This window comes from Paramacrobiotus metropolitanus, unplaced genomic scaffold (genome assembly GCF_019649055.1).
Source record: "Paramacrobiotus metropolitanus isolate TYO unplaced genomic scaffold, Prichtersi_v1.0 Parri_scaffold0000012, whole genome shotgun sequence".
NCBI lineage: Eukaryota > Metazoa > Tardigrada > Eutardigrada > Parachela > Macrobiotidae > Paramacrobiotus > Paramacrobiotus metropolitanus.
The window spans coordinates 1,609,088-1,620,039 of NW_026570232.1; the positions used below are offsets into that span (position 1 = coordinate 1,609,088).

At 41.2% G+C, this 10,952-nt stretch overlaps 4 protein-coding genes across 4 annotated transcripts; 2 read left to right on the forward strand and 2 right to left on the reverse strand.

The window, feature by feature from the left end:
- The first annotated feature begins 266 nt into the window (after positions 1–266).
- Positions 267–3,167, forward strand: LOC129583978 (methylosome subunit pICln-like). The gene is made up of 5 exons (XM_055476050.1): positions 267–555; positions 619–830; positions 1,357–1,458; positions 1,974–2,216; positions 2,578–3,167. Exons 1-5 carry the CDS (start codon positions 437–439, stop codon positions 2,592–2,594), a joined length of 693 nt encoding a protein of 230 aa, XP_055332025.1. The 5' UTR covers positions 267–436; the 3' UTR covers positions 2,595–3,167.
- LOC129583977 (matrix metalloproteinase-14-like) lies at positions 3,059–6,567 on the reverse strand. The gene is made up of 5 exons (XM_055476049.1): positions 6,199–6,567; positions 5,690–5,917; positions 4,446–4,795; positions 3,893–4,006; positions 3,059–3,538 (listed from the first exon to the last, which is right to left on the reverse strand). The coding sequence occupies exons 1-5, from the start codon at positions 6,290–6,292 to the stop codon at positions 3,371–3,373; spliced, it is 954 nt and encodes a 317-aa protein (XP_055332024.1). The 5' UTR covers positions 6,293–6,567; the 3' UTR covers positions 3,059–3,370.
- An 874-nt stretch (positions 6,568–7,441) lies between these two features.
- Positions 7,442–9,174, forward strand: LOC129584167 (uncharacterized). The gene is made up of 3 exons (XM_055476296.1): positions 7,442–7,559; positions 7,930–8,369; positions 8,670–9,174. The coding sequence occupies exons 1-3, from the start codon at positions 7,526–7,528 to the stop codon at positions 9,099–9,101; spliced, it is 906 nt and encodes a 301-aa protein (XP_055332271.1). The 5' UTR covers positions 7,442–7,525; the 3' UTR covers positions 9,102–9,174.
- A 102-nt stretch (positions 9,175–9,276) lies between these two features.
- Positions 9,277–10,376, reverse strand: LOC129584169 (uncharacterized). The gene is made up of 3 exons (XM_055476297.1): positions 10,247–10,376; positions 10,055–10,157; positions 9,277–9,932 (listed from the first exon to the last, which is right to left on the reverse strand). The coding sequence occupies exons 1-3, from the start codon at positions 10,274–10,276 to the stop codon at positions 9,619–9,621; spliced, it is 447 nt and encodes a 148-aa protein (XP_055332272.1). The 5' UTR covers positions 10,277–10,376; the 3' UTR covers positions 9,277–9,618.
- Between the last annotated feature and the right edge of the window lie 576 nt (positions 10,377–10,952).

Here is a 10,952-nt window from a genome sequence, read left to right on the forward strand (position 1 = left end):
TTGTCCGGCCGTAGCCCGCACCAAACTTATATGTGCAAACTTGAAAGATTTCTCGTTGTGAATTCGAAGCAAATGTAATAATATAATATGAAGAATTTAAAGGGAAGCACAAAACAGTATCATGGATAACATAGCATTATTAACGTACATAACATACATAACAAGCGTAACATGAGTAACATGGCAATCATAACAAGCATACCATTAGTAACATAACATACATAAAACCTTTTTGCCCGAACGGCTCGTCATACCTGACTGTCATCACTATCAGTGATCAGTTCAGTTTTTCTTCTTCGGTTTCCGTTTATTACCGATAAAATATTTTGATGCATTCAGTTTTCTTTGATCTGCTAAATTTTTGCTGCATTAGTGTGAACCGCGGTTGAACAAAACGTGTGTAACTCAGTAACTGAACACATTTTTCTCAACGAACATGGTGGAACTGCACGAAGTGTCGGAGCCAACCGATGGCATCGTTCTGACACAGAACAATGTGGCGGCCAAGAATCGACAGCGGAATTTCGGGACCGGCCGATTATTTATCACCGAACAGTGGGTTTTTCTGTGTGTAGCCAAGGCGGAAAGCGCACTTATGGCATAATGTGCGTGTTGCAGATGCGTCTGCTGGATTGCGGATCCATCCGCGGTGGGGAGCTCCGCGGGAAGCGCGCTGGAGGGTTCCTCGTCGCTCACGGGCTTCACGCTGTCCTACTACGAGATCTCCCTGCACGCCATCAGTAAGGATCCCGGCTCGTTCCCCGAGGAATGCATCTACATGCTGTTGGACGGTGTGGAGGGTGCGGACCCTGCGACGCACAGCGATATGGGTGAGCAACGGAGCAAATTGAAATGTCGTCATTGCAGTAGAAGTACCTAACTTTTATCAGTTTTACGCTGAACTCAGTCGTTGATCGTTGTGAGCGTAACGGATCAATGATTTATTTTATCTTATCGCATCGTAACGGCTTTTTGATCTGGCTTTAAATGCAGTGACGATGTTTTTCCAGTTTGTAAATTAGAATTTTTATTATGGCTGCGAGGACCGTAAACTACGCATATCGTATCGAAAATGTACAGCTATACCGCTTTTGACGGCTCGTGACTGATCGATTTCTAATTTCTTGAACGTGACAGCATTGTGGCTGCAAGACAGTGAAAGTGCTTTTGACTGTGTACACTGTACTTGAACTTGTGCAAGCGTTTAAAGTAGGCAAAGTCATTCGTATGTATGAAAATCTTTACGCTTCTGCAGACATAGGTACAAGTTTTATTTCCTAAATTCATATCATTGCATTTCAAAAACACTATGCTGCGACAATCACGGAATGCCAGAGCTTGTTTTGGTTTTGACAGATGGGAACGATGACGAGGCGATGGACGAGGATGCGGATGTGCACATCGAGACTTCGAGTGATGTGAAGGAGCTGTGCTTTGTTCCCGAAGATAAATCGACATGTGAGTAGGGATGTCGAAAACTTGAGATGCTTACGGTTTGCAGCTAGCCTGACTTTTGAAATAGTTTGTTCAAAAATTTTAAATTATTTGCCTGTGAGCCCAAGTTTCTTGTTGAATTAACTTAGCAAATAAAGTTAAGCTCAAGTCAGTTTTAAAGGCGGCTTGGAGCCGACTTTGAATCCAAAAAGTGGAAGGAGGAAAACTGACAACTTTCGCACATTTTGCAGTTTTCCTCCTTCCACTTTTTGGATTCAGTCTGCTCACTCAACACTGATTTCGACTTGCGGGTGCATCATAAGCCTGATACACTCGAAGCTGATAATTTTTTGAGGATGGCTTAATTGGTGGGGCCTGCTAGTGTGTTGATATCAGTGCTATTAGTTTATATTTTTAACCACGATGCAAGTTTTATCCGCTTTCTTTGAAATTCTTCAGTTTTTTTAAAAATATTTATGTCTGCTGTCGTAATTGCATCTCAGATGAAATAATGCTGTGATGTGATGTGAAAATTACAGTGGAGGCTATCTTCAACGCCATGTCCACATGTCAAGCCCTCCATCCGGACGCGGAAGACGAGCAGTCGGACGATGAAGGCGAGGCGGATGATGATGATGAAGCAGCCGCCGTGGAGCAGGGCGCCGGGGGTCTCCTCAACGCGGTGGTGCATGATGAAGAGTTCGAGGATGATGAGCCGGAAGACGGTAGCGGGGATGCGCCGACGGCCAATGGCGAGCATTCCCTTAATGCGCACCATCGTGGTAATATTACAAGATTCGCTGCATTATATGTCTAATATCGCGGATCGGAATGTTTAGCATCGCCGCTCAAAAAGTTCTTAACCAATTCGAATGCTTTAGTCAGCTGCTGTTTATGCAATTAAAGTATGAATCTGTTCGCTTTCTTTCATGACCATTGTGTACTTAGAATGCTGTGTTCTGCCCACAGTTTGAGTGTTTTTTTTCCCGAAACCATCGCAACCCATAGTAGCAGACTTTTTTTGCTTGTAAATGGTGAATTATTACTACTATCAGAAACTTTTTATCATCTGTAGTGTGACCCCGTGTGCCTTTTTCGTTGTTCTGGTGATGCTGTGTAATCAAACTTTGTTATAACTTGCAGGAGATGGTGACACGTAGCAGGCGGACCTGGTTCTCCTTGCCAACGTCAATGCACGTTCCTTTCTCAAGTTATTACACGATTGCACTTTCCGAATGGAGGCTTCGGTGTGGTCGGCCCACATCCGCAACCTCTTGTCGGGTAGTTGTCTTTTGTCGGAAGAGGTGATGGGAAATTGTTGTTTACAAAATATGTCTGCACGACGTGATGCGGAAGCTGTGAGATCGAATGATAAGAAAACTAACTGAAGATTGAAGATATCCTCATGATGTTGTTTTTAAAGGTTAACCACAATACGAGTACAGATTGTACAACGCGTGCTGTCTGGCATGATGTGTTTTAAAGGGTTTATCGGCAAACAGGGATTCTGCTGTAACGGAATGATTGAGTGTCGTAGAGCATTTACCAGTATTACCTATTAATGTATCTGTACTTTGAATAACCCAGTAGACACATTTCTGTTTATTTTATTTATGTGTGCACAGATAGATTCTGTTCTGTAATTATACTGGGTGCGTCATCTCGATCTGAAAATGAGAGCCTGATCATTTATGTTGGATGGTTTGAAAAAATTGGTTACCAATCATCATGCTTGATGATTGTTAATAAAATTAATAGGCGACCGAACCGTTCCTTTTTAACTGGACAAGAAGATTTGTGTTGTGGCAAGTATTTCTTCCGGATTTCTGGTTCACGAATATGGAATACAGTACAGATGATCTTCCGTTAAGTACTGGGAGGTTTTTGTAGCACGTGCACAATTGTCACCATCGTCGTAGATGGATGTTCAGGTAGTTCAGAGGATGTTGACGTGGTGATTGAGAGCTGCCGCCGTCCAGCCGCGGAAGTAGTCCTTCTCCGGGTCGAATTTCCGACCATAGGGTATCCTTAGCATTCTGGTTTTTGCACTCATCAGCGGTTCCAAGCATCCATACAAGCTCTGCGTTGGAAACGAGGAAACCACCTAGTACATAACAATGTTAATGCACGGCCAAGTAATGAGAATCTAGTGGCCGTTTTTTTAGTTGAGCAAGCTTAAAGCAGCCTTCGGTTAACCCATGCTACCGGCTCAGTGCAGCAGTCGCCAATAGAAAGGTCACTCCAGACGGCCACTTCCCTTATGTACCGTAGCTAGCATGTTTATGTAATTTAGGTATCAACTTTAGTCAACTTCTTAAAATTTATATTCTGGAAGCCTATAATTAATAGCATGCTGCTCACATTATATATTGCTCGTCATCTACATAAGTATACTTCGGACCGATTCCAGTACAATTCACTTTTACAGTCAAAGCTCATGGTTATTTTGGTTAGTTACCTGTAGCGATATTGTGTCCACTTGGTAAGCAGTTTTATCGATAACAATGTAGGCCAGACCATCAGACAAGTTGACTGCAGTCTCAACCGGAAGTGCCGGTAATCCCATATCCGCCTGTTGCAATATGACCATCAATTTGTAGACACTTATATTCGGTACATAACTCAACAGACGCACAATTAGACGCGCAGTAACAGGGTGCCGTATTAATAATGCCGTACTAGCCTTAGCATATTTGATGTTCTTCAACGGATAAGGATATGTGAGAGTGCCCGTTTTAATACGGGCTTGGCTACTCGAAATTAAGTCAAATCAAATCAAATTATACATAATTAAAACAATTACATGTAATAAAGATCTTCTCTTATATACCGAGTTAAAACGTACGGCATCACTATGTAATGCGACTACTGCAGGCCTTCTAAATCTTTATTATAGAGGCGGAAGTGCAATTTTATTTATATACTTGTCCTTATTATAAGCTCCTTAATTTCTCTTAATTATAAATCTGACCCCTTAATGTAAAGCTGAGATATAACGTCTCCGAAATTACCAGATTTCCCCGTTGAACAAAGGGGAACTGCTCGATGCCGAAGACGTAGAAGCTGTCGCCTTTGACGAAGATGAGCGAGGTGTTGGTCATGAAGGCGGCGTCGAGGTTGGAGCGCGGGATCTGTGGGAAGGCCTGCTCAATGAGCCCGCTGTAGGGCTCGCGCGGAGATTTATTCCAGAAGACGTAGAAGCGGTCGTCCTTAAAGAAGAGTGTCTGCCCGTCGGCCAGCGTGATGGCCGCGTCGGGCTTGTTGGGCAGACCGGACCAGTCGCGGCCGATGGGCTGACCGGCCAGTTGCCGGTTGTCCACCACGTTCCCCTCAAAGTCCATAATGTGCCAGTATACATCGTCTGCAATATAAATATACCGCCTACAGTAACGCGCGTGTACCACAATTTTATTTTCTGCGACGGCTTAACATGCACTTAAGGGAAATAAAAATATTAACTCATAATAAACAAATGATAACAATTAATGATGTACCATGCGTTATTCGAGGGATTGTACGGCCTGTCCAGAAATGTTTCTTGTATTTTCAGATTAAGTAATTATTTCTGCAGGTGCACTCGTAAAACGTGCTAAAAGCCATGTTGCATTGGAACGTATGTACTGAATAATAAAATACAAGAAACGGATATATAGATATAGCAATTGGAAAATATTAAAAACTAGATCGTTTTAATTTATTATTAGCTGACCAGCGAGACTGAGATCTCATAGTTAGTCATTGGGCTGACCCATGCATCCCATACTTAAAAGATCTGGCTCATATACCCGTCCACTACGTTTACACCGCGTTTCGTATTGGTTGCAGTACACGCTACCACTTCCAATCGAAAAAAAACTGTTTCATTCAGCATACAAAAATAAATACTAGCAAAAAATAGCAATTTCTTCGGTATTAAAATGTTTTATTTATGAAGTACTGTTACCGCGCTCGCACTCTTTTTGCTTTCTGGCAGACCATATACAGTACAATATGTTAATGTCTAAAAGGATGTTTACAACATTAGTCCATAGCACCACGCAGTACAGTGTTTATTACTTACACCGGCGCATGTTGGTCTACATTCAAATTTCAAGTGAATAGTGTATTCGAATACGATTTACAAAAAAAATTGTTTAAGTTTTCTCGTGTATATAAATTATTTGAAAATTATATTGAGAAAGCATTTTTGATATTCCTACAGATCAAGTTGCGCAAACTATTTAAACTGACTCAAGTATAAAAGCAGTTGCCTTACCGGCAAAAACGTAGGTGTTCCCATCGCCAGTCTGCGCGAAGACGTCCGGCACGAAATCCGCGGAGCAGATGTGCGGCGACAAATGCCCGTCCGGACTGAGATGGGGTGCCACGGTGGCGCCGGCCACTGCGCTCAGAGTGTCATCCGGTAATGGGGCGCCCGCGTGGGGATGCTGCGGGAAAGAGGGGCGTAGTTGCGGCTGATATTGCACACCGATCCATACCATGCCTGTCCACAGAACATAAGCACGATTTATTATAGATCATAAACTCGTGAACGTAGTAATTGTTTACCTACGTATACTTGTACATACAGTACACCGTGGTTTATATGTGTAAACTTATGTACGGCCGCAAAGCCAAGGTCCAGCACGAAACAATTACGTTGTACGGTATGCAGCAATACGTATGGTACAAAAGTTTTAATGTACGTCGATGAAATAATAAAACTGACTTAAATCTTGTAAAATGATATGACCAGATTCAAACAGTTTCTTGGTTATCACTTACGCTTGTTTCTGCTACGCGATTGACAGGAAATGCAATTCCATATTAAGCAGGACACGACGACGAAGGTCCACGATTGCAACCGATTGGAATACATTGTAGATATATCAATGGCGCAAAAAATTTATAGGACTGTATAATTTCATAAAATGCATGTAAATATTAAAATTATTTAGATAACCATGCAACGATGGCATGCGCTATAATAAAAATAGTCCATAGAAGCGATGCAAAATCGGACAGTTTCTCGAGATAAACGATAATTGCATTTTTCTTAATTGTTGAAGTAGTGCAGATAAGAAATAAGAAGTTGTTTGCCACTTTGGGCTTTGAAAACAATGCTAAAAAATAATATTACCTTCCGAAGCTGCGGAAAATGTAGAAGAAGGAAAGTAAGTCAGCCGAATCGGTGTCGGCTGATGATATAGAATGGATTCGGCATGCGCCGGCATCGTGTGGTCCAGACATGTGCAATCTGTTTATCCGTTGACCCGGTAGTGGACATTGTGGGCAATCGTACCAACAACAACAGATTTGCATTCAAAGGGGAAAATAAAAACAATGGGCACCTCTTAGACAACGCACAGTCGGTGTGGACAACGCGTAACGGTGTTGATAGCAGCAGCCCACTCAACAGCCGGCATATGTCGTACTTCCGGTTGCGGTCTGATTTCTCGCTGTCCAGTAGCTGCTAATTATCAACCAATTGCAAGTTAATGCGGCAGAGGTTTGCTTGTATATTTGATTACGCCTTTTTATATAATTTATTTAACCAACCAACATATAACTGCACAAAATAGCAAACAGCATTGGTAACTAAATTTGTTAATGTTTACATATTAGACAAATTTATTTAAGATGCAATATGGATTTAAGTTTATTACTGTGCTCCCCGTAACTATCTATTCTGTAAATGTATGATAAAATGCAGTTACGGAATATCAGGTTGGTTTAGTTAATGACAGTACACAGTACACATAATTACATTTGCATATATTACCCACAGATTTGAGTTGTTACGCTATACGTGGCCTTACAATCTTTCATTCTTGCACGTAGCTTTTTATGAAGCCATTGTGCTCTCCATAACGTAAAATTCAGCTGTATTAGGTTAGTGCAGCAATCGTGTTTATATATTAACAAATTAACCAACACAGTTTCAAACTGAAAAGCTGCATTTGATTATGTTTCCATCGTATAAAAGGCCTGCAAAAAATTTTTATTTCTTTGAATTTGCTTGCACATCAAAGTAAGTTTGTGCACTGCTTAAGCTGTAATCTGTATAAAGTATACTCTGTAATTTTTTGCTATCGGAAGCACTTCCGTCACGATGACAAGTCTTGCGCCTATGGTGACGATGTTAGGTAAGTTACAAAAACTTATTACATCCAATTTTATTGCTGTTGAATTTGTAACACTATGAGTGCAAACTGTGCAGGTAATGTATAAATATTTCATTTTAAGTTTTTGATTCTGAAGCTGTCAAATGCTGCATACGTAGATCTGTGCGAAAAGAAACTATTGGTACATCAGTTACCTGTCATACTTCTGATTATAATAATTATTATACCTTCGCTAACTATAATCATATAATTGTGTACTTCTATAACACAGTTTCGGTTTCAGTACTACAAACCAACCAGCTTTTATTAATTTTACGATTTTTACAGTACTACAAAGTAGTACGGACGCTGCGAAAGCTTGTAGCCTTTGTAAATATCTTGTGAATTGCAGCGGTCTGCGGCGTATATGGATTGTCGTATCCACCGTACAGTAATACCGGCAAACAAGATTACAAACCCGCGTCCTATGGATCCAGCAACAACTATGCAACGAATTCCAAATACGGTCGCTCGTCTAACTACAGCAGCAACTATGCACCCACATCCGCTTCCTCCTCCACATCCATTTTGCTGCAGACCGGTAATGTCCTCTTCGCCACCGGTGAGACATCCGCCGTCAACGTGGCAGCTCCTCACGGGACGGAGTACTACGTCAACGGGCAGTATGACCTTATCCGCATGGATCCCGATGGTCTCTTCCAGTACAATCCCACTCGAGTGGCCACCAACGTTAAATACGCCTTCCACGGCTATGATAACTGTATATGGTTTATCGATATGCAGAAGTACGGGAATATTTGGCGGATGGAGTATAAAGAAACCCCGGAACTGGTCAGTTAACGGTTTATTTGCAATAATTATTGTTTTATACAAAATTAGCAAATTATTTGTAGAAGATAAAAACTATAATAATGTCCAAATATTTTTCCCTGTTGTATTAAGAGAATTTAGCACTGGCAGCTAATTTTGTATTGGTTTACTACGTGAACCGTTATTGTAGCGAAAAGGTTGCTTTGATTTTTCCCAGTTTTCTACTAAATAGTTTATCTAATCTTTTATGTATTATTGCAGAGTTTTTACTGTTACAGTTATTTAGCGGATGTATGATTACAGTGTGACCTTTGATTACAGATCCCCGGTCAGCCGAACCCGGTGAACATGGTGAAGGTCGCACCGCGCAGTTGCGACAACGGCTTGGCGGTGTCGGACGACGGCAGTTTGTGGTTGTATGCCGGTCATCAGTGGATTCGCGAGCGCGATGTAGACAACGCCATCGATGCCGGTTTCGGTAACGACGGCAGCCGGATGTACCTGAGCGACGACTACAAAGTGTACCAGTACAACTACGCCACCGGCGAGTGGGAAGTCATCCTCAACGGGGTGGCAACGTTCGATATTTACGATATCGACACCATGGTCATCTGTGATCAGCAGTATTATTGCAAAAAGATGGATTACGGCAAGTTTGTCAGCATTCCCGAATCGTGCAGCGGCGTGCATATACTGAAGGACTCGTTTTACTGTACGACACCACAGAACCAAGTCAAGCTGGTGGCTTATTAGTCTTTTTCGTTGATAACTTTTTGTCGTTTTTTTGCAATATTTAATGCACGCGGTAATTTATTTATTTTGCATAAGAAGCGCATAATGTGTGCCATCACTGCGTAATTTATTACTGTTACGTATGTGAATAACATAACGAAAATGAAATATCGTATCTTTATAATGCAATCCTTGCAGCCGGACAAAAATCTCCCGTGCATTGCATTTAATTTTTGAAATTTAACTGACGTTTTTTCTTAAAAAATAATTAAATTAAATAACATGTACAAGCTATCTGTAGTGACACATCAAATCAATGCATAAACAACAAGTTAAACAATAAAAGAAACAATGAATTCTAAAAAGTGCGGTAAAAAGCAGTTCTAGAACAGTTAAGCATTAAACAGTTATTACCCAGCTAAATTTGTTTACATCCCAAGGTATACTATCATATATCGACCACGAGGAAAGATCAACAATATGCCAACAGCCGAAGTGCTGCCAAAATGTCAGATCACTGTTTTGTATATTGTTTGTCCTAAAATCGACGCGTCCCCAGGAAATTATGAAGAGGGCGTGGCTGTCGCATCCTGACCACGAGCTCGATGACCTTTTGGGTTTTTTCTCCGCTAACATCCGTTTGACAAGTATAAAATCCGGAGTCGGACAGTTTCGGAGTGATGATCAAATTTCCTTCCAATTGTCGAGCATCGCTCGGTAATTCACCGTTGATCTTGGACCATTTGATTGCCTCTGGCTTTTCGTTTATGTCGCATGAGAGCACCGTAGGAATTCCCTGGTAGGCAAATTTTTTGGCAATATGAATGTCCACTTTTTCCGTGACTCGAGGCACTATAGAAACTGCATTTTTCAAATCACAAACAAACCATGAATTATGGATAGTTATGAGTATAACGTACTGTATTAGTAAGTTATGTTTTTAATTTAATGGGATTTATTTTTGAGGTTTTTACAATCAGTAGAAGCCGGCATATCCGTCGCTTCGTCATATGCATCGTTGTAACAAGGAAGTGCATCGACAGCTGATCCGGTAATACTGCATCCAGTGATTAAAGCCTGTAATTACAAGTCAATCGTAAGCCGCGGAATATACATGCAAAGGTCACCGCGACAGCTTCGTATTTTCATGGACACCATTTTCTTACCAGAACGAGGCAAATCTTTAGCGTTTCCATTTTCACTCTATATATAGGAAACAAGGGTGCAGTTGACAGTAAAAATTAATTACCGTAGTTAATGCAGACTCTAGTTTATGTTTCACGGGCTGCAGAACTCTTTGTTGTGAAACCACATAGAACATACGCAACTGAACCGATGCCGGCTTTATATACGCGCGTGGTCTTGTTCGTGTTGGAAGTGTCGGTAATCAGATGTATGATAAGAAATCTTTGAATGAGTAGTTTTCTTATCTCGACATTCATTCAGTTAATTCGCTAGATGTTTCTATGGATTTTAAAAAATCCACGTTGGTTTCAGCTGAGCAGTTGAAACTGCGCAATGTCGGAGAAATTCGTCATGTTTTCTGTTGCGGGTGTGGTTCACATCAGTTTTCTGCGGGAAGATTGGCTTGCGATACTTCAGTGCAGCTTCATTTTTCAAGGCACAGTAAAGCGTCTACTGAAACTACATACGTTGTCATAAGTTTATAAATTTTGCTGTTACTGCCTAAGCGGCTCAAATGGCTACTACTGTAAGCGTAATTTTGGCTATGAGACAGAGGAAAGAAATTACGAGTATGCACGATGGTTTTGTTTCGTTGTTAGCATTAATCGTGGGGAAAGTGAATCCAGAAACATATCCATTTTTTAATTGCATACTGTGACAAAGGCCTTTAATTCCGCTGGTGAACTA